This window comes from Epargyreus clarus, unplaced genomic scaffold (assembly GCF_041222505.1).
Source record: "Epargyreus clarus isolate Ecla_fem2 unplaced genomic scaffold, WU_Ecla_fem_2.2 ptg000008l, whole genome shotgun sequence".
In the NCBI taxonomy this organism is placed as follows: domain Eukaryota; kingdom Metazoa; phylum Arthropoda; class Insecta; order Lepidoptera; family Hesperiidae; genus Epargyreus; species Epargyreus clarus.
In genome coordinates, this window is record NW_027332216.1 from 75,437 (window position 1) to 98,972 (window position 23,536).

Below are 23,536 nucleotides of genomic sequence, written 5' to 3' on the forward strand. Positions count from 1 at the left end.
TACTACTCGTCCCATCACCACATTCCACATCTAATTTTGAACAATTTCTTTACGCCTAATATGTAACATAAAATTATGCATTTAAAAGAAAGTAAGTAATATCCCAAAACGACATAAAATGTATCATCATCAACCCATTATTGTCCCACTGCTGGGCACGGGTCTTTTCTCAAAGTGATTAGGCCATAGTCCACCGCGCTGGCTAAGTGCGTATTGATAGACTTCACATATTTTTGAGATTTTACCTTTCACATGTGCAAGCTTCTTCGCGATGTTTATCTTCACAAGTGACAAGCAAGCAGTGACCGTTTAAGCAAGTGATAATTAATTTTAATACGCACATAATTTTGAAAGATCACAGGTGCGTGCCTGGGACTTGAACCTCGGACCCATCGATCGAGAGGCCGTGTTTCTTAACCACTATATCTGTTGCATAAAATGTATAGCTAAGGCTAACCTATGTTCATGTTAACAATTTGCATCTGGTTTACTTATATTAACTTTTTTCCATAGTGAAATTAAATTGCTGATGGCCATTTGATCGAGTGTTAGTTTGTAGTGGTTGTACTTGCTACTAATAAATGAGTAGGCGCTCAGACAATTAAAGCAACAAAAGAATTAAAAGTAAGTATTTACATTCCATCTTCCTGTCAATTTTGGCTCAATAACGTTTATTGTATATCTTCATGACGAATATTTTTCTTTACAAGACTATTTGGAGAAAACATAAATCAGATTGTTTTTATTTGAATTGTTAGAATATAAAAAAATAAGTATCAGTTTGCCGATTGAGTCTTCTCTTTTCAGCTGGTCATTTTTGGTCGTTTCTCAGAATTTCTCAGAATTGAAGCGGGCGAAACCAATACAAGTTCATATTTAAAATATTTAATCACCATAACATATTTATAACTATAGGAGCATGTTAGACGGCGGTCATTTCTTTTTGGCGTGTTGCTGCATCTGCTTCTGTTTCTTGAGCGCGCGGTAGGCGGCCACCGCGTCCAGCCGCGCGCGCTCGCGCCGCAGCAGCTCGGCCGCGCCCCCCGCACCCCCCGCCCCCGCACCGCCCGCCCCCGCACCGCCCGCCAGCAGCGCGCTCAGCAGCAGGTCTCGCCGTCCCGGCTGCATGTATGAAATTGCTTATGTATAAAAGTTTCAATTACTAGTATCTATTTTATGATCTTCAGAATAACTTTCATAAATATATGCAAACAACAAAGGATTTTTCTCTTATAGCAATAATGTTGTACGCGTCGTTTGTACCTAATATCACAGTATAAGGATATATAATACTGTGCTAATATACAATTACTGTTATATAATGATTTGAATTTGCTATTCCCGAGTGTCCATATTACCTAACATTTTTTTTTATTGTAGAGAAAATTGTAACAACATAGGTAGACTAGCTTTAGACTTCAACAATTTCTTTAATGTCAGCTAGATACCAACGTGTAGTCCACCTGATGATAAGTGGCATATGCCACTTGTGGACATCTTTGTCAACCCCAAGGAAAATCAAAGTCCTACTCGGGATCAGCCATAGATGCGTCGTTTGCCTTCGAATAGTAAGTTGGGAAACCGCATAAAAGTGTTTCAGTGATACCACATCCTCCAAACCTGGACACTGGACAGTACTATTAAAGGCATACATAAGTATAGATAACTCACCGCCTTATAATTGAACATAAGTAAAATGGCTGACTGTTTTCCTATTACGTCTCAGACTGTCATGGTGTAATGTACGCGGAACAATGCCGACATGTGCAGTTAATTGGTGCAAAAACGACACGAAATCGAAGAAAGAGTGCAGAAATATCATTTCATTCGTAAATGCTCTAAAAACTATGCAGTTTTGTTTAAAAAAAATTTTAAAAAATGTGTTTGAAAAATTGCGTGTTTGAAAAATATTTAAAGAATGTCTTTTTAAATATTTTTAAACACGAAAATAGATGACAGAGATAATTTCAATTATCAAAACTGGTTGGTTACATTCTTTGTTACAAGTGAGTAATCTTACAATAAATAAAAATACAAGACTCACGCGGGGCGCCCCGGGCGGCGGCGCGGCGCGGCGCGGCGCGGCCAGCGCGGGCGGCGCCGCGCACACCTCGCCGAACGCCACGCGCTCGTACACCGCCTCGCCGCGCGCCTCCTGCCACACGTCCTCCCTTGTAACGTCGGCACAACGTTCACCTCTACGCTGAACGCATGGTGCTGATAATGAGTTATTACAGGCACAGGCAGGCTACAGAAATGGAATTACTGAGACTTGGCTGTGTGTCCGTCTGTCACAGGGCTATATCTCCGGAACCGTAATAGACAGACGCATGATTTTTTTACAGAGGATGCATAACAGTGCCCGCTATAACAACAAATACTAAAAATAAAATAAAAATGATTATTAAAGGGGGTCTCCATACAACAAATCGGAATTTTTCGTTCTAACTGTTAAACCTTAGTAGGGAGACAATTGAATGTTTTACAATCTGTTTACAATTATATTTAACTGGTATAATATTAAATACAAATAACAACCAAAAACATATTTTAATATACATGACTATTTTAATTTTAATATATGTTGTTTACGTATCATTCATCATCACTCCAATGCCATCTATTATTGTGTTATAACTAAGTATTGTTAAAAAATTAAATGAATAAGAATAAAAAAATAATAATGAACATTTGGTGGTACATTTGAAAGCCTCCATGTGCGAGTTCAACTCGTACTTGGTGAATTATTAAAGAAAGTATAAAAAAGAAAGAAAACGATGACCAAGAAATGGGGGTAAAACGCACGTAGGCACGTATGCAGGCTATACCACAAAGTATGAAAGTTGGTTACATATTAACCTCATCTGCCTTCATTTTCATAGCATTTCTTTTAAGTGCAAGTTTTTGTGCACGGCTCTGCTTGGGCGGGCGCGGCTCCCCGCCGCCCGCCGCCCGCGCGCGCTTGCGCCGCCGCCGCGCGCGCTGCGCCGCCATCTGCTCGCCCTTCACATCATCATCTTCCAAATCTTCCTAATAGTAAAAGACAAAAATTTACAGCATTAAGTACAAAGGTGGAAGTAACAATGAAGCATTCAACCAATTCAGTCCAACTGATAGTGAGAGACCAGTATGGCCCATTGACCTCTTTAATCAACTCCATAATGTGGGAACCAGTTCTACCTGAAGCCACTCACACACATGTCGGTTAGCCACTCCTGGAGGTCAAATAGTCATATATCAGTCAGTCAGCTGACATAAAGTGAACTTCACACACGTTTGAATACTTTTGGAAATCATACTTACAAGAAGATACAAATAAAATCAACACCATAATGCAACATGAAGGCACTTGAATTAGTAAAGACTGTTGCTCTGTTTTTTGCAATCACTAGCCAATTAACCATAAACTAATAAATGATCAAATCATTTAATGATGATAAGACAAAATACACCTTACAGGGTAGTCTTGCTCTAGAGGGTCATGTAGGGCTCGGACAGCACTGTTGATACGAAGAGAAAACCCCCGGCCAGACTCTCCAGGCAACTTCTTGAGGCGGGCTATAGGGTTTTCACCAACACCTGATGCAGGACCCACATCTGAAAGAACATTTTAAAACAAATACAACCAACAACTACAATAAAAACACTTTAACCTGATTACTTCAACCATAATTTAACAGAAAAACAAAATTAAAGTGTGACAATGGCTGACAACGTTTGTAACCTCTGGAAGGTGTATGTTTCAGCAACTTTTTCTTCTTGATAGTTTTGTCCTTGTCTTGGAAGGCGAACAACCGAGTTAGGGAGCGCGGCACGGGCTGCTCGTCTGGGTCCTTCGGAGGGGCGTTGATTTTCCCCTTTAGACTACAACACAAAAGATAAAGTTTTAACAACGTAGGGCAGAGATGGACAATAATGTGAACATAATAATATGTGTGTACCTTTGCCACCGCCTCGCTTGCTGTTCTAACGGGTCTTTGACCCCACGATGCTTTTTTGCTGGTATTTTTCGTCCCATAACTATGTTTTATTTATAAAGTAACGTTAAATTCTAAATAAACACAAGCACATGTCTTTTAAATTCCTTCATATCAATATCATCAACGATGGATTGTCATTTGTCAGCTGTCAAATGTGACGTCAATGTCAAAATGGTATTCACAGATTATATAGTCCGACAAACATTTCTATATAATTATTTAATTTTAATAAAAAGATAAATTGATACACGCACTCACCTGACACGCTTGGAGCTCTCCGCGATAAACGTCCCATACCAAACACATCCTCGCAGCTACCTAGCCCAGCGTCCATTCCTCAGCGTGAAACTTTGAGAGTTAGCGAGGAAGCCACTAAGACCGCCATTCGTTCTTTTCCCAACGGATCTGCTGGTGGCTTAGATGGCCTTACACCTCAACACTTCAAAGACCTTACGGATCCTTTGTTAGGTGAAGTAGGAAAGGGATTACTGAAGGAACTCATCGCTCTCATTAATTTAATGTTAGAAGGACGGGTTCCTTCCAGTATAACACCTATAATCTATGGAGCCAACCTCGTTGCTCTCAAAAAGAAAGATGGAGGCATTCGACCTATCGCAGTGGGATGTACTCTTCGACGATTGGTTTCCAAGTTATGCTGCCGAAATTATAATGAGCTTTTGTCCAGGCAGCTTCAGCCTCGGCAGCTTGGCTTCGGGGTCAAGGGTGGCTGCGAGGCAGCTGTACACGCTGCTCGTACATTTTTAAACAAAAATGACTACGATGTGTTTCTTAAAATTGATGTGAAAAATGCATTTAATTCGGTAGACAGGGGACCTCTTCTAGCGGAAATTCAAAAAGAAATGCCTGAAATATTTGACTACATGTGGCAGTGTTATGGTACCCCATCAAAATTATTATTTGGCGATAAAGTTATTGAATCTTGTGTGGGATGTCAGCAAGGCGACCCTCTTGGCCCAGTTATGTTTAGTCTGGCAATACAACCAATTATTACACAACTAAATTCAAAATTTAATGTATGGTACCTTGATGATGATTCTTTGGGAGGAAATGCATCAACTGTATTGGAGGACCTTCAATTTATAATCGATCGCTTTAACCAAATTGGTTTAAATTTAAATTTTAATAAGTGTGAAATTTTTTTTTTCGGACAAATTATCAGTCGAAAGTTGTCATCATATTTACGAACAATTTAATTTATTATCTCCAAATATAACTATTGTAGATAAAGAAAATTTAACGTTATTAGGTGCTCCAATATTTGAAGATGCATTTTTGCCCATTATAAATTCTAAATTGACACACTTTGAATTAAATTCGGAACGACTTTACGACATAAAACCGCATATGGCTATCTACATTTTACGCCTTTGCCTATTCGCACTTAAATTCTTGTACTTACTTCGTTGTTGTCCTATTTGGAAATTTCCTACGTTTACTCACATTTTAGACTTATCATTAAAAAATTGTGTGTCCAAAATTCTAAATTTACAATTTGATGATCGTTCCTGGATGCAGGCAACTCTTCCGATTAAGTTCGGTGGCATAGGTATCCGCAGGACGGAAAGTTTGGCGCTCCCGGCTTTCCTGGCCTCTTGTCATAGTACGACTACCCTCATCGCCGACATCTTAAACATTTCTATGGATGATGTTCGGGTAGCGTACATGTCGGAGGCTACGGAGGCCTGGAGTGCTTTATTTCCGTCTGAAGATACCTCAATTATAGATAAATCTAAACAATACATTTGGGATATGCCAGCAATTAAATCTGTTTTTGCCTGCCTTCTTGAACGATGTTCGGATAACTTCGATAGGGCCCGTTTACTAGCTGTTGCCCAAAGCGAGTCAGGCTATTGGTTACATGCGCTACCGTCTAGTAATATTGGCACCGTGCTGGATCCAGTTACCTTAAGAATTTCTGTAGGTCTCCGGCTCGGTGCCAAGGTATGCGAGTCTCACTTTTGTCCGTGTGGGCAGGCGGTGGACACGTTGGGTCGGCATGGCTTGTCCTGTACCAGGAGTGCCGGTCGGCTTTATCGTCACGGGACTCTTAACGATCTTATTCGTCGTGCTCTTGCTACCGTTTCTGTACCAGCGACACTGGAACCTTCTGGTCTATTCAGAGACGATGGCAAGAGACCCGATGGTATCACTTTGGTGCCGTGGAGTCTCGGACGACCCCTGGTATGGGACGCGACCTGTGTCGACACTCTAGCCCCATCTCACGTTGGTAATACCTCTGTGAGCGCTGGGGCTGCAGCCGACCATGCCCAGATACTAAAGCGCCGCAAATATAGTAATATATTGGATAATTATTTGTTTGCGGCGCTTGCAGTAGAGACAATGGGTCCATGGTCATCTGACATGAAGAAATTCATGTCAGATATGTCGACCAGACTTGTCCTCGCTTCTGGTGACCAAAGAGCTGGCGGCTACTTCGCCCAAAGATTGAGCCTAGCAGTGCAGCAAGGGAACGCCGCCAGCGTTTTGGGAACCATGCCTCACACGGCAATTTTAGATGGTTTGTTTTATTTATAGTGTTTATTGTTTTTATTCCCCTTTTTTGTATATATTATTATGTACATAAATATAGTTATAATATAGTTATTGTAAATATTTTTTTTTTATAAATAATGTAATGTAGATATATTTAAAGTTTGTTGCAATAAAAAAAAAAACTAAAAAAAAAAAAAAAAAAAAAAAATTGATACATAATACATTTCTACACTTCTACATTGAGTTTGCTCAGGTCAAAAGTATCAAGAAATTCATATTTTAGTACAATTTTTTTATGTATAAGTCAAGTAGAAAATACGATGAAAGACAAAAAAGACGATGAAGGTGATTTTTTTTTATGGTATGTAATGTTTTGTTTTTAGATTTTTGATTTCGTTTTTGTATATTTTATAGACCAGTGTTTTTTTTTGGCTTATACTTTAATTTATAATTTGATTTACTTTAAAAAGTAATTGTAATTATAAATATATAGATATAGATAAAATAAAAAATTAACAAAGTCGTGAATAAAGAGTATAGTTAAAAGTATAGTAACCTAAGTCAAGAAGCCTATTATTTGCTTGTCTGTGGATTTATTCAGCGGCATAAAGAATAGAATCCAAGGCCCAGAACACATTGTATTTAAAAAAAAAACAACAACAAAATCAACCAATCCAAGGATTCATTTTTATCTATGGTGATATCGGTGATAGTGTAGGGCATGAGTGGGGGTAATATTGCAGGCGATTAGGGCGAATGGTGTGTACGAGTTGTGCGGGAGGGGGCTTGTTTTTAGCAGTGAGCAAGGTCGTTCTTTGTGTCAAAAATTCTAGTTGTGACGAATACCTACTGACCACTAAGTTTTTATTATTTACATTTAGTGAGTGACTGCTTGTGGTTCGTAACAAAGGTCGTAGTGCGCGTATGTCTGTGCCAGTGAATAGATTTTAGATTAATTCAACTCGTCACTTAGAACGTTCCAATGAGTTTGGGAGGAGGACACAACACTGACGGATCAAATGCAGGAGGAATATTCGTACAATTCAATCAAGACTGCACGTAAGTTTGAATCTTTTGTCGATATGGAAAGCGCGGACTTGTTAGGGCAAAGGCGGCGGCGGTGGCGGGCGAGGCTCGCGGGAAGCAGCTCGAGCGACGAGCCCCGCGGAGATATCGAGCGTCAAGGCTGACAGCTGGTGGTTACTAAAGCGCGGCGTCACGTTTTAGCAACAATAGTTAGCAATCGCGGATTGCGTGGTTGTGTGATGATGCAATATGTCATTGCCAATGATGTCGTAATGGACGCGCTCCGTACCCTGCGAGCCACCACCGTGAGCTGGACGACGGTCGACGCGGCGGCTGGCCACTGGCGCCTGCCCGCATTCGCTGGCTTTCATCGCATCTTGCAAATATATCAGTATTATTGTTGTTTCAAATCAGCTGTTTTTTGTTTTGGTTGCAAATGATACAAAATGTCGTGCCCAGCTTATATATAGCTGTGATATAATTTGTTTGATGACATTTGCAAATTAATTCTCACCATGTTTTGATTTAATTATTGTAAATACAGTAAATGTAATTTATATTGTAAACAATATTCTATACGCATGAATGAAATTATATTATTCATTATATTGCAGCAGTTTATGTTTAATGCCAACTAATTTTTTAACTACATAAGGTTTATATTATACCTACATATAGGTTTTATATAAATCTAATTTTTTACTATTTATTACATTTCCAAATGCTATTTTCCGAAGTCATCATTATTATACATGATATCAAAACAAAAAAAGTCAGTCAGTTTAGCTCTTATCTCTTGTGGGTCATTGGCTGAACTATAAAACCCAGATTTTTGTACCACGAGTTAAATGTGGAGATACTACAAGTGGAAACTTGATAGTGTTATTGTAACTCATCACTATTTGCTATAAATATTTACCTCATGCTATAAATATTTATCTTAGTTTTTTTTTGGGTACTTCATATTCTCATATTCTTATTTATTTTATTTTATTTACTCAAAACTTACATATAATTACATGCTAACCCAATATTTTATTGTAGTGAAAACAAATTAATTAAAATATTGATAATTAAATTAAATTAAAATTACATTCAAAATACAAATCACTCAAAAAATCATTATATTATATAAAGTGCAAAGTATGTAATTATGGTAACACATGATTAATTTATACCAATAAATTCAGCATACATGTATTTCATGGCAACAACTCATTATTACAATAAAATATGTACATTCAAGAAATAACTTATTTAGAAGCAAAATAATGAGGAAACCACATGCTCAAGAGGTCTTGAAAGACATGTGAAGTGTCCTTATCTAACTACAACCATAATTATAAGAGATGGAGATCTAAAAGGAAGTAATCATTTACCAGGTCACCGAATGGTAACAGATAAAGATTTAAGATCTTTTGTTAAGTTAGATAATTGTATGCGGGGAACAGTTATAGTTAAATTCTTGTATTGTTGTCATTATGTAGGCATTTAGAATTTTTTTTTTTGGGATGCAGCCAACTACCGCTGGTAGGATTTTCTGTCATAATTATAATAAGAGGTGTAAAGTTAGCATTGTAGTTCATTGAAATCGTACACTGTTTCAGATATGTTGAGTTTATTTGAAGCTACTGTAGGCAATGGTCCACAGATATATAGCAAGAGCAACACTTGGACCACAAGCCAGCAACCACAAGACCAGCAACCACAATATATTGATTCCAAAACTTTAGATAAAACTATTAAAATGGTCTATTAATATTTGTACAATGTTTTATCAAAAATTCAAAATGTCAAATCATTGACATTGATCATATTTAGAAAACAAGATCTTATATATTTCATAACCAGTTCAGTTATTCAGTTTAAATTTCAATATTTCTATTTACTAAGCAGTATTAGAGAACAATAATATTAAGTGACAGAGTTTTAAATTATAACATGCGATAAGTCAAAATAAATCAACTGTTTTTAAAAGATAATTGTAACATTTGTGTTTTGGTTGTTAGGCTATAATTTCAATACCACAGAATTTGATGAAAATATGTAACTGGTTTGTGCATACAGGTCATTAGTGGCGGGCAGCAGCAGCGGCTACCACCTGTTCGCGCTGACGCCGGACGATGGCGTGGAGGAGATCTACGCGAGCCGCTCGGGCCAGGACACCTGCCTCGTCGACCGCCTCTTCAGCAGCTCACTCGTTGCCATCGTCACGGTTTCCGCTCCCAGGTACTCCTTATTATAATATTTTACTTTTTATTTATATATTATTATGTCAATAAATGTTCAGATGTCTCATTATAATTTGATTAGAATCAGTAAACTGTTATCTGTTAATTAGTTATTATTATAAGCAATAAATGTGTGTATATTTATGTTCTCATATCGTCTTCCTCTCGATCGATAGAAACGTCAGACGTCATAGTACGCAAAGTGAAGCGATCAGCTGATTGCGCCGTATGCGTCGGTCGGATAATCTGTTGAAGTGAAGCGAAGGCTGGTACGATTCAACGCGCGACCGCAGGATACAGTCTCCATAGCTAGGAACTGGATATTGTGTCAAGCCCAGGATTGAACTTGTACTAATATTAGCGATTTCGAATCTATTTTTGTTACCGATTCGTCGGCAATCTGCGCACGCGACACATGAACTTGGCCGTGGCCCACCTGTCGGCCAACTGCCCCGAATTACACGTAATAAGTCTTATCGACACGGTTATCAACGCCGGGCTTTCGTCTCTTCAAATAACTAGCAGTACTGGGAAGTTGACCGAGTTTTATTCGGATTTTAAATATCGATTTCAGATTTCCTATCATTTGCGCGGAGTAAAAGTTCAGTCTTTAACTGCCCCCCAAAGACTGATGACGTTATACCTACTAGCGGACAAATTAATTAGGACACCTTTTTTACTTTTCTTTATCTTCTTTTGATATTTCTTATAAGTAGGTATGTTTATAATTAGAATTAACTTAATAATAAGTTAATAACTTTTAATAAGACACTACTTTTAGATTCGTTTTTGATTTAACAAAATAGTTTTCTTGAAACTAAAGAATGTAAAGAATGTTTTCTTGAACTGACACGCTGTTTGTCGTACTTTTAAATAGTAGGAGTTTCTTAAAGTCAAGCAACGCACTTAACTTAATGTTAAGTTCTGCGTTTATTTTCATGGTACCCTTGTTAGGTATCACTGAAGTAAGTTAGCGTCTTATCGTGTGATGTCTTAACATCTTGAACAGTTAATTAATAAATTAATCAGAGACTAACGGAGCTGGTAGCTCGGTTTAGCCACTTCTCATCTTCAAAATTGTAAGTATTAGGTGTAGATATGCGGCGCGCCTCCGGCCGTGTCGTCGCCGGCAGCAGCGCAACAATTGACTGAACTTGACCTATTTGAAACAAGGTGATCGCGCCTCCGTTCGTACAACTAACAAAAATAAAACAACCAGATCGTATCTCGCGGTAACGTAGAGAATTGGAGTTATTTGTGAAGCTACAGTTTATATTGTGTACGACTGTCGCATTCTTAAATAAGTACTATTAACTATGCCAATAACAAGATAACAGGAGTTTATATTAAGTCATTATAGGAAAGACAACTTACGTGCTTATTGTAAATATCACATCATCACCTGATAAATAAATACCGGACTCAATTATTTAGTCGCAGTGTAACTCGACCAATCTTACAATATCCGTTCTTTGTCCTTCGTTATTTCGACACAAGCTTTTAATTTGTAAAGGAAAAAAATGTATGCGTTTCAGGGTTCCCAAAGGGTAAAAACGGAACCCTATAACTAAGCCTTCGCTGTCTAATCATCTGTCACAGGGCTCTACCTCATGAACTGTAATAGATAGCCGAACACATAAAAAATTGCTGTTTTTTGTATGGCAACTACAATTTATTTTCAACTTTTTTATTTTTAGTATTTGTTGCTATAGCGGCCTCAGTTATGCATTATCTTTAAAAAATCAACAGTTTGTTTATTACGGTTCCAGAGATAGAGCCCTGTGACAGCCGGACAGACAACGGAATCTTAGTAATTACATAATAGGGTTCCGTTAGTACCATCTGTGTACGGAACCCTAAAAATTAAAAAAAAAAGATGGAAAAATTGGTGGTACGGGACCTTCCGGGTGCGATTTCGACTTGCATTTCGCCAATTATTATTCTTATTAATTAAGCAAACGTATTTTTTACCACAGATAGATAAACTAATGAGAACACAATGCAAATTGAAAAATAAGTTAAAGTTAAGTAAGTAAGGTATAGCAAGTATTGACTTAATTTATAACGTATCCCTCTTATCAAAATAAAAATAAAAAAAACTAGTGAACTACTTTCTCCAAAGAGAAAATTAAAAAAGTGTGAGTTTGTCGTAAAATTTGCATATCTTTATAATTATCGTGACGGTAAAATAACCGAATTGGCTTGTAATATTTTGTTTACCAAACTTATTGACTATTATGTAAGTAATTTTATTCGTATTCATAATAATTAATAATACTCGTGTATTTCACACAAGTTACATGAGTTATTTATGATTCGTTTAATTTTTAATTTGATTATCATGCCTTGTCTTTAATTAATTATGTATTTGTGTAATTATTTAAATTTAGATGAGGTAAGAGAAAATAATTTATAAAATAAAATTTAGAAAACATCTAATGACACTCATAGGATACAAATAATTTCATGACTTTTCTTCTAAAATTACTGTAGAGCTTTTTGTGTTTTCAAAGTCAAGGAAGCCAGCAGGTAACTTGCCAACTGTACGCGTAACGTAACCTCCGCGTCACCGTGGCGGTTCTCTACCCAAAACCTTTTTTATGATTGCGTCGTACTAATTATAAAGTAGAAGTCTCGCACTGCCTTTCAGAGGTCGACTGTGTCAAAAAAGTATAAGATCCGCCCTAAAGTTGTCTGAAATTGAACCATGACATTTAATTTTTCCGGATATATTTCACAGACTAGCTATTTCGGACTCTACCATAAGTTAGTCCTGAACTTAAATTAATTCCTCCATTAAATTATCCATTAAATTAGTCCTGAAGGGATTGGTGTGCCGGAGTGGCAAATGCGCGAAAGTTGATATTTCGTGCATATTGAGTAGGCCTTCTGACTCTACTTCACGCATATACACCCGCTACACACCTCACTGGTCGTTGGGATGCTGACCTCTTCTCGCTTGCTTTGCGCGGCGCATTAATCTGAATTCAATTGGTATTACATAGCAGTATCATAATTAGTTTTCATAGTAAACTCTACATGTGACGTAATTTGTCTCATACTCGGGGCTATAGACTGCACGTGCTTTTGTGACGTCACGACTATCACTGAGCGTAACATAACCTACAATAACACCCTGATAATAACATAGTTGAGCTTATAATAACGGGGTGGTTCGCCCCAGGCCTCTTGTCCTGGGAGGCCTCCAAATGGTTACAAGGTCCCTTATAGACTATTTTATAAAAGCTTATAAAATTCGATCAACTTCTTAGATAGGGAGCCTTATTCAACCTTCCACCCTAGGCCACATTATATATTTCCGCCCAGAACCTACGACAAGCTTAGTCCGCTGCTATAGGCAAAAGATTTGTTTTTTTTTTGTTTTTTAATTTCTACAGCTCTACTTGATGCACGAGCAGATACGGTAATAATACCACTGTCAGTTTTTTTCGAAATAATATTATTATTATGCGTTAATTTACATGCTCGGTTGATGACGTGTGGTGAGTGGGTGACATTCACAGTGGCAGCCACGCCTATCAGCTCATCGCATCAACGCATGGTGTAGTGCATCAAGTGGTATCTATAAAATACGCATCAATTTTACCGTGGCCGTGGCGTGGTGTTTCGCCACTTCTTTTAATGATAATAACATGTATTGTTATTATCATTGACGTGGTAATGCCGTTTAAGGTCATAGAATGCTTCTATATCAAGTATATTAATAAGTTTAATAAACGATGTCGTGTATTGTACTTTATTATAACATTGTAATTTAACATGGAGGGTCAAAATAAAATGTAAACAGGGCTTACAAGTGATAAGCCCCAAACTGCCAGCTGCGGGGGCGATGGCTCACGCCACACGACGTTACCGCTATCGACACGTGTATTATTATAATAATCGTTACGCGTGTCAATATAATTAAGTCGGTTTATGTTCACTTTACATTAATCGCAAAGAAACCCATTCAGTAGAGAGATTATACTTGCGCATAAATGAGGAAATCAAATAGGATATATTATACCGTGCGTTCCCTCGACATCATCTACTCACGCATCTTCATGTGCGCTATCAGAACCTGTTGCCCTCCCAGAAGAGTGCCATAAGCTACCTAATCATGGTCTCATCAAACAGTTCTTCTAGACAGGGTAACATCTTTAATTTGACAGGGTAACAGGGTAATGTCTTTTGGATTAATTCATTTTAGTTTCAGTCTTCACACATTTTCGCGTCAACAAAAAGGAAATGTAATACAATCCATATTATGACAACAAATACCGGAAATGTGTACTTAAACCGGCCGTCGCTGAAATAAAAACTGATAGATTAGGCTCTTAATATTTGTTTCACTGCTTTTATTCTACTAAAAACTTCATAGTTATTCCACCGTTTTAGTATTTGAAGGTGTTAAAGAAAATCAATTGAGCAATTATACATAAGTGCTTTGTGAGGATGTGAGTACGCAGCCGCGCGCTCCCGACCGCCGCCGAGTCGACTCCGCATCACGCAGTGCACTCACACAGGCCTCGCTTCACTCGACCAATTCGCAGTTCATTGCCTCGTATATCATTTTATTGTTTTTGTAAAATTGTTAAAGCTATATTTTGTACCCAGTTCTATATAATGCCTACTGTGAGCAGATGTTTTATATTATACTTCTGTAAAAATATTTTTAAGGACGCTTTGTTTTTAATATATTTAAGACAGTAATATCTACAACTTAAATTATACAGGGTGGCGCAATATTAATCACCCTATTTTGTTTTTGAATAACTTTTGTACTGAATAAAAAAAATGATTTTGACTAATAGAAATCGTTACCAGGACCTGTAACTTTTTTTTGCTAATTAGAAAATATGATATCTATCAATAGACTTCCACCAGCCTGCATACAAATTTGCGCCTGTTTATCATATTTTCCACGACTTTCCTTAAGATTTCCGCCGGTAACACTTCGCATTCCAGTCGAATATTCTTCTTGACCCGTGACTCGTGATTCGATTGACCCGTGACTTCAAGTAGTCCAAAAGAAAAAAGTCTGGGATGGATAAATCGCGCGATTTTGCTGGCCATGCCAAATCGCCAAAACGAGAGATTACGCGATCAGGAAACGTTTGCTTCACAATATCATTTCTGGCTCGTGCTATGTGTGCAGTTGCACTATCTTATTGAAACCACATGTTCATCAAGCCCTCCAGATCATCCAATTCCAGTAGAAAATATTTTTTATCATGACCCTGTAGCGTTCGCCAGTAACAGTCACTGTATTGCCGATGGCGTCCTCGAAAGAATACGGAAATCACTCCTCCCGCATTAACGGCGCACCAGACAGTGACTTTAAAGTTTAAGTGGATGTAATGACTCAACTTTAACTATAACGGCAACAAGCCTCAGACAATCGCAGCTCTTAAGGAGAATATTCGACTGGAATGCGAAGTGTTATCGGCGGAAATCTTAAGAAAAGTCGTGGAAAATCGGACGCAAATTTGTGTCAACGCTGGTGGAAGACACTAGACAGATATCATATTTTCTGATTGGCAAAAAAAAAGTTACAGGTCCCGGTAAAGATTTCTATTACTCAAAAACACTTTTTTTATTTAGTATTAAAGTTATTCAAAAACAAAATAGGCTGATTAATTTTGCGCCACCCTATATATGATACACTCGATTAAAGTTTCTCCGTAAATATAACGTTTTTAAATAGTAAAAGTCATTAAAGAAATAGGTACATACTTATATATCTTTGACCAAATGGAGTAGATATTATACATAATGGCTGGATATTATGTATAATATCCGCATTTATTATTTTGGTTGTAACATATAATATATTTCGAAATCATTGTCAACATGGTGATAAATTCCTACTAAATTTAATAAGTTCGGAAACAAAAATAAAACCTTATCCTAATAAATGCTTTGTTGTTTATGTGTTTGTGCGTCCGCACGCATGAATAAGGTGGTTTGCGCGGCGATAACGCACGTACTGTAAAGTATTATACCTTCACCGACGTTTATGGAATGACTCGATTAAAATTACGTCCAGCTCAACATCGCACCTTATTTGCATGCATTTCAAAAGAGAAATAGTGGTCAAGTTCTCGCTGTGGCTTTGCCACAAGCGAGTGGTTGTAAGTCAAGGTAGCTTCAATACGCTACATCTACGGCATGAGTGCATTATTTTAATGCTCTCTTTTTTTCTATTTTCTATTATATCAATAAAATATATTTTAACGCGATCAATTAACATTTGCAGGAAGCTGATAGTGTGCCACTACAAGAAGGGCACGGAGATATGCAACTACAGCTACAGTAACACGATCCTCGCGGTCAAGCTCAACCGATCCGTGAGTATTTGTTTTTAATTTATTCCAAGCAAAGTTTTGTATTACCGGACTGCAAAAAGTAATACTTTTTGAGCGTATGTATGTCTTCTTTCTTTGGCACGTCCTGCAGACCAATATTGCTCGGCGTGGTCTTTGATTCGTCAAAATAAGAATAACACCAGGCTATAGTCGTATTTATTAGATCGGGCTTTTGGGTTTTTTGGAACATTGACGCAATCCAGCAAATATAATTTAGTTTTCATTCCGCAGAGATTGATCGTGTGCTTGGAAGAGTCGCTGCACGTGCACAACATCCGCGACATGAAGATCCTGCACACGATCCGCGACACGCCGCCCAACCCGCGCGGGCTGTGCGCGCTGTCGCCCTGCGTCGACCACTGCTACGTCGCCTACCCCGGCTCCAGCGCCGTCGGCGAGGTGCAGATTTTCGATGCCGTGCACTTGGTATGACAATACTATACGCTAATTTCAACTTCCACTCTATGAATACATCCGTCTACAAAGTTTCCAATACTTTCAAAAGTCCCTTAAAACAACTCACAACTGTCACTTTCACTTTTTCCCATGGGCTTCATTACAGCTATTGAATAAACAATTTTGTTGAGTTCGTTCGGAACGGACATCTGTAAGAGTACAGTTGGAGAAAATACCCGAAATTTTGGATTCTTGGGCATGGAGTAAATTTAGTGATGTGCAATATCATCAACAAAGTATTAGCAAGTAAATCATACAAACAATTTTTCGTTTCCAATTTTTAAACCATAACTTACTTTTATATGAATCGATACATTTTACAGAACGCGAAGTGCGTGATCAGCGCGCACGACAGCCCGCTGGCGGCGCTGGCGTGGTCCATGTGCGGGCGGCGGCTGGCCACCGCGTCCGAGCGCGGCACCGTCATCCGCGTGTTCGCCGTGCCCGAGCGCACGCGCCTCTACGAGTTCCGGCGCGGCATGAAGCGCTGCGTGTCCATCGCCTGCCTCGCCTTCAGCGCGTGCGGCCTCTACCTCGCCGCCACTTCCAACACGGAGACCGTGCACGTTTTCCGTCTGCAGGCACGTACACCTATTGCGTAACTTTATCGACGATTCTCGCGCCCACGAAGCGAGTTGCGATCGGTCACCGACGGGCATCCGACTCGTAAGTGGGTTACGAGGGTCACACGAAGAAAGAGAAGCAATTTATTTATTTATTTATTAAGGGCTGCCAACAGAACAATATTATACAAGACTAACAATGTTATTGTCTTAAGTAATATAGCTTAGTACACATAATTCCATTTATAGGTAGTCAAAATAGTAAGTGCTTATACAATAGGTACTTTTTTTTTTTTTTTTTTTTTTTTATAATATAAGAATAGCAGACGAGCATGCAGTCCACCTGATGTGGCTACTGCCGCCCATGGACATCTGTAATCAACCCCAGATAGGATTAGATATTCCTACCTGAGGTCGGCCACAGATGCGCCGCTACCCCTGAGGACTAAGCTGGAACGCCTCGGAAAAGTCTGTCTCCCTTACCACACCCTTCAAACCGGAACACAGCAGCGCCTAACACTGCTGTTATTAGGTAGAAATAGGTGTGGCGGTGGTGCCGCCGGAGTCGAACCACAAAGGGTTCTACCACCTTTAATGTACTTAATGCAGTTCCTTTTAAAGTTAGTGTTTAATTATATTTTATATAAAGAATAAAGTATGATGTTGAAGTTGTCGTTGTAATAGCGATGTAACATGTCACATATAAGTGTAATGTTCATAAATAGCAATTAAATGAAATATGGATAAACGGTCGCAATGAACGTTCCGGGTGCGTGTCGGCGCAGGAGGCGAGCGGCGCGGGCGGCGCGGGCGCGGGCGCGGGCGCGGCGGCGGGCGCGGGCGCGGAGGCGGCGCCGGGCGCGGGCGAGGCGGAGGGCGCGGGCTGGATGGAGTGGCTGTCGCAGGCCGTGGTGGCGGGCGCGGGGCTGCTGCCGGCGCACGTGGCGGACGTGCTGGCGCAGGGCCGCGCCTTCGCCGCCGCGCGCCTGCCGCACGCGCACGTGCGCGCCGTCGCCGCCGTCACCAAGTGCGTACCGTTACGTTATTGTTATTAACATTATTTTAAGTATAATCCGCGCCGAACTACTAGTCCGCTCTGCAGTTTTTGCGAGCAGGTGCAGTCATACAATTTGCTATAGCGACGCGATTCATTTCTATGTTCAGAGCGGACTAGCAGTTTTACGCGGACTATACCTCGTCTGTTCGAGGAAATACAGCGGAAGCATTGCGCCCGAGAATCTTTCGAACCTGCTATATTTTTTTGTAAATGTAACGAAATAGCAGTGGATTAAAAAAGGATCACATTGGGACACCATGAAAAGTGTCGTAACTGTATGTTTACCTAAATGTATATAAAATTCATAATTTGAAATGTTGCCGACCCAATATTAAACATTATTTGCAATTTAATTTCTTTCTTCGACAAGTTATTTTTTTCATTGGGACGGTACAAAATCACTTCCACTATTGAACGACGAAAACGAGCACCTAGAAGTCGATTCTCGATCGATCCCGCCCTCGCGGGCATCGGTCGCGAGTCGCTTCGATAAATAAACGAAACGTCCGCGGACGATCGCGTGCGCAGCGTGGCGCGCGCGCCGCGGCTGCTGGTGGCGACGTCGGCGGGCGAGCTGTACGTGTACGCGCTGGACGCGCACGACGGCGGCGACTGCGTGCTGCTCAAGCAGCACCGCCTGCTGCCCGCCGCCGCGCCGCACGCGCTGCACCAGCCGCACGACGGTACGCCCCCACCGCCCCCACCGCCCCCTACACACCCACACGCGTCACGCGGTCGATTTCTTCTCTCCATCGACGTCTGTCTTTAAATATGATGACGTCCCTTAAATTTTAAACGTTGTGATTAATGTGCAAGTTTTATAAGCAATCGTCTAATTTCTCGAGGGCGCCCTCCAACCGACGTAAAATCAATTAAATGTCAGGTGGAGCGAAGAAATCACCAATGAGACACTATTAACTTTTCAGTACCTCATTGAAAATAATGACGATAATGCATAGAATTCATTTCAATGATTTTTTTTCTCTAACACTTGTGAAAATGAATTTATCATTCACAAATAAAATTTGATATCATGTTAAATACTCTCAGCCTCAATCTAAGTCTTGCAATTACCATTTCCTAACAAATCTATTTAAATACCTGAACACGATTAGTCAACTACATGGTAGTACCGCACGGGCGCCTCCGGCTGTTCAATAGACATGCAACGCTGAACGCCGGCGGCGGCCGCGCGCAGCCGCCGCACAGCCGGGCGCCCCGCCCCCCTCGCCCCGCCCTCGCCTGTCCCGCCCCGCCCCTCGCTCCGAGCCACCAGACCGCCAGTTCATCCGTCAAGTGAACATCTAATTGCAACGACGTTCCCTTCGATTTACCTCGATCTAGATACCCGTAATTCCGCGGTTTCATTCCATCGCTTGTCGTTTTATCGTCCCACCCCTCGTAACGATCTCGACGGTATCCACTCAATCTTTCGAATCATTTAAATCTACTTTCAAATGTATATAAGTATGTACATAATCATTCGATCAAATCGTGTAGTATACATATGTACCGTTGTCTCCATGTATCGATCGCCAAGATATCGCTCTTATTTGTTTATTATTAAGTAGCTCGATTTTATTTAATGTTTATGTACGTATGTCTATGTAGGTATATATATGCATTAAATTATTATATCCAGTAGGTATATGATATAGTATGTACAATGCCCGGAGCCACCGCGCCGCCCGCGCCCGCCGCCCGCCCACACGCACACACGCTGACAACAACACACAAACACACGTACATGCGCATTTAGAGGGAATGACTCGATACACGCCTACTATAGTACTATATATTTAAATACTAAATATTTTAGAAACATGGATTGTAACAGAAAAAAATGGAAAAATAAAAACTTATAACGCTTTCTGCAAGCATTACATCAATTAAAAGAATTACTGTTTACTTAAATTTTTGTAGCTTTCAGCAGTCTAGCCAGTCTAAAATATAGTTAAAATCATTATTAATAAGTATTAAGGGATATTTTAACTCCTCGCGTCCAGTGCAAGCTGTATTAATTCAATGGTTAGGTACAAGTAAAACAAATATAGATAACATCGTCACCGAGCACACGGGGTAGCCGGGGCACACGACACACGGGGTAGCCGGGCACACGACACACGGGGTAGCCGGACACACGACTCACGGGATGCCGGGAACACGACACACGGGGTAGCCGGGCACACGACTCACGGGGTAGCCGGGAACACGACACACGGGGTAGCCGGGCACACGACTCACGGGGTAGCCGGGAACACGACACACGGGGTAGCCGGGCACACGACTCACGGGGTAGCCGGGAACACGACACACGGGGTAGCCGGGCACACGACTCACGGGGTAGCCGGGAACACGACACACGGGGTAGCCGGGCACACGACTCACGGGGTAGCCGGGAACACGACACACGGGGTAGCCGGGCACACGACTCACGGGGTAGCCGGGCACACGGCTCACACGGCACAGGGCACGCGGGCCGCGGGCGCGCGCGGGCGGGCGCTCACTTGTGGTTCCCCGCAGCCGCGCCGGGCTGCAGTTACGCGGGCGCGCTGCGCGGCCAGCCGCCGGACGCCATGACAGGTACCCCCCACTCGACCCTCGTTCCCCCGCTTCGCTCCCCCGTCCCGCTTCGACTCCGCCTCGCCCGCCCGGCGACCTCCGGCGAGGGCCCGCGCCCGTCGGCCCATGCCGGCGGGCGCGCGGCCCGGCTGACGTTGCCCGCGTCGACCCGTACCGTAGCGATACCGTAGCGTGGCTCGGCCGCGCCCGAGTGAGTATACTGACGGTGGCAATGTGGTGCTAAGTGTCAGAGGCGGAGCCGGCGCAGTGAGGCGCCGCAGCGGCCGGGAGCCGCCGCGCCGCGCCGCGCCCGCGGATCGCTTCCGACTCTTTTGTTTGCTTTCGAGCTGGTGAAAGCGATCTCTTAACCGATGATCGGTGTTCCGTAGTATGTTATGAATGTAACCATTTTATTATATCTTCCATCACGAAACACGTATAAAGGTATAATCCTGGGTGTGAACATTTTAATATTTAAGTCAATGGAACGTTGCGCAAAATTTCACATGAACGTCAATCATCCGCAAAAATATCATGTCTACATTTATGAAAAGTAAAGAAAATATTAAAATAAACGTGTTTCATGTACAATTACAAAAAAATATATACTACCTTTTTTTGTGGAGAATTTAACTTCATCATTCATGACGTCATATCACTGTGTAATGTGTGTGAATCTTGTAGTCTACTCGACGTGACCTCCTATAGCATTTTTTTTGGAAAATTTGTTATACTTAATTATTATTTAATCTCGCGAATCGCGGAAAACATAAGTTCCAACACGGCCTTCGCGCCAATCGATTCCACGCGCGACAAGTAAATCGTAATTTTCCGTTCGATTGCGGACGTTCGTCGGACGGTTACTTTCGCGTAAAGTTTAACAGCATCCGATACGTAGTCGGAGGTGTCAAAGTCGTTTAACGAACAATGCGCTAGGAGGGCACTCGCCGGTGTAGGGTGCACTAGGGCTGACGCTGGGCGTGTGCAGAGTCGGGGCGCGCGCGCGAGCTGGGCGCGGCGCTGGCGGGCTCGCCGCCGCGCGGCGCCTTCGACCTGCGCGACCCGCGCCACTTCCCGCCCATGCCGCCCGCGCCGCCCGCGCCGCCCGCCGCCGCGCTGGACTAGCCGCCCCCGCGCCGCCCCCGCGCCGCCGCCGCAGTACCGACGACCCCGAGCCGCCTCCGTCTGCGATGTTCACGCGACCGAATCTTACGGGATCCTAGCCGTGAAGCTTTGATGTTCGATTGGAAACAAAAAACACAAAACACGGTTGACGTTAAGTTGCTAATTTAAATTCTGGAAGCTTTCCGTACTCGTTCGTATGCCCTAACGTGGAACCGAAAAACTGTACCCACCCTTGAACTTTGTGTCCAATTATGAACATTATTGATTCATGGATTAAAGTTTATCCAATCGTAGTTATTTTTTTTAATGTTATTTAGTGAATTGTTTCATTTTAATAATTCAAAATTTGACAATGGCTTTGCAATAAAAAAAACGACATAAAAAGCACGCAAGTTTTTAAAATAAGATACAAAACATATATGTATTCTTTTAATTAAATCCCGTCGTCGGTACTGAAAAAAATGACTCCGACAGGTCGGTTAAATTTAAATGAAGTACTAGTTCTAAATATATCATCCACCCCCTCGAAACGCCTTTTATAAAAATAAAAAACCAGATAAATAAGAGGCAGATGCGAGGGTTTGGCGCCGCACTCGTGTCCGTCGCGGCCGCGCACCTGTATGTAATAATTAGTAAAGGTTTATGTTGTATGTATATAATTTACGAAAATGTTACTATTTTAAGACAAAAGCGGCATCGGTATATTGCTCAATAGGGATCCGCTTCTAGTTGTGGGATCTTTTAAGTGTAATTATGTGAATGCATTCTGATGAGTTCTATGTTCTAGTGTAGTTTTCCTACGAAGGCAAATTTTAATGTTAATGATGACAGTATCATGACTACGTGTAAGTAGCGACAGACACGTGTGCGGCGCCTGTACAATGTACATAGATAGCCGCTGTAAGTACGCTGTGTGATCGTTGTAATATAATGTAATCGTTAGGATGTTGACGTTGTGCCGAGTGCTAGAGATGGATGCCTGACGCGGATGTCCGCCGCATTAAATATTATATATTCATTAGAGATATATGTAATCAAAATTGTAAATAAAAATAATTATAAGCGGCGGAGTCAGACATGTATAATTTAAGTTCTGCACACGCAGATTTACCTGCACTTATCAAATGGTACATTTCGAAACAAGCTGTCGTTCTCGAAATCTGTATGGCAAAGGTAAAATTCTTGACAAGATTTTGAATTCTTGACTCTAAGGTGACTGTCGGAGAATATAATATACATAAAGCATGAGCAATGCCATGTGACCAGTCGCGGTATTAGAGTTACACACGTATTAATTTTTAAATACTATACATAACTTTGTATCAGTACCATTCTGATTTAACGAAAACACTTTAGATACTAATTTCAGATGTACCTAATTCGAATTAAATATATGTCTTTTACGGGACTCTTATATTGTAATTGATTCAGAAGTATCAAATTATTTTATATATCTGCTCGTATGCTGTATACACCTTTGATAGCACGCCGACGAGCAGCGGGCCCCTTGTGGCCGCGCTTCTTACAAAATTGTAAATAATCAATAAATATTTATACAAAACATATTTGCACGTGTATTATTTTTGAACCTTATTGTCCAACTGCTGCAAGTTCACATACAGCTTGTAACGCGCACCCCCTTCCCGATTTTATT

The 23,536-nt window shown here is 40.9% G+C and overlaps 2 protein-coding genes across 5 annotated transcripts; one reads left to right on the forward strand and one right to left on the reverse strand.

Annotated features, from left to right (window-relative positions):
* Positions 1-869: 869 nt before the first annotated feature.
* Positions 870-4,130, reverse strand: LOC140744049 (uncharacterized). Its single transcript, XM_073075496.1, has 6 exons — positions 3,942-4,130; positions 3,725-3,864; positions 3,458-3,597; positions 2,860-3,030; positions 2,045-2,155; positions 870-1,122 (listed from the first exon to the last, which is right to left on the reverse strand). Exons 1-6 carry the CDS (start codon positions 4,016-4,018, stop codon positions 934-936), a joined length of 828 nt encoding a protein of 275 aa, XP_072931597.1. The 5' UTR covers positions 4,019-4,130; the 3' UTR covers positions 870-933.
* Positions 4,131-7,204: 3,074 nt separating this feature from the next.
* LOC140744051 (WD repeat domain phosphoinositide-interacting protein 2) lies at positions 7,205-23,447 on the forward strand. 4 transcript variants are annotated; one of them, XM_073075499.1, is made up of 9 exons: positions 7,205-7,553; positions 9,588-9,749; positions 16,011-16,101; positions 16,351-16,545; positions 16,899-17,156; positions 17,924-18,165; positions 18,724-18,878; positions 20,719-20,778; positions 21,746-23,447. In XM_073075499.1, exons 1-9 carry the CDS (start codon positions 7,477-7,479, stop codon positions 21,880-21,882), a joined length of 1,377 nt encoding a protein of 458 aa, XP_072931600.1. In that variant the 5' UTR covers positions 7,205-7,476; the 3' UTR covers positions 21,883-23,447. The 4 variants fall into 4 exon arrangements, with proteins under 4 accessions (XP_072931600.1, XP_072931601.1, XP_072931599.1 ...); XM_073075500.1 differs by lacking the exon at positions 20,719-20,778; XM_073075498.1 differs by lacking the exon at positions 21,746-23,447 and having other exon boundaries at positions 20,719-20,963.
* The last annotated feature ends 89 nt before the right edge of the window (positions 23,448-23,536 follow it).

What these genes read in the sequence shown, in the direction of transcription:
- LOC140744049 (XM_073075496.1), bottom strand. Translation starts at nt 4,018, where the DNA reads ATGGGACGAAAAATACCAGCAAAAAAGCATCGTGGGGTCAAAGACCCG. An exon ending in GAAACATACACCTTCCAGAG is followed by an intron (nt 3,598 to 3,724) that starts GTTACAAACGTT and finishes ATGTTCTTTCAG; the next exon opens with ATGTGGGTCCTGCATCAGGT. An exon ending in TGAAAATGAAGGCAGATGAG is followed by an intron (nt 2,156 to 2,859) that starts GTTAATATGTAA and finishes GACGTGTGGCAG; the next exon opens with GAGGCGCGCGGCGAGGCGGT.
- LOC140744051 (XM_073075498.1), top strand. Translation starts at nt 7,477, where the DNA reads ATGAGTTTGGGAGGAGGACACAACACTGACGGATCAAATGCAGGAGGA. An exon ending in GTCACGGTTTCCGCTCCCAG is followed by an intron (nt 9,750 to 16,010) that starts GTACTCCTTATT and finishes TAACATTTGCAG; the next exon opens with GAAGCTGATAGTGTGCCACT. An exon ending in TTTTCGATGCCGTGCACTTG is followed by an intron (nt 16,546 to 16,898) that starts GTATGACAATAC and finishes TACATTTTACAG; the next exon opens with AACGCGAAGTGCGTGATCAG.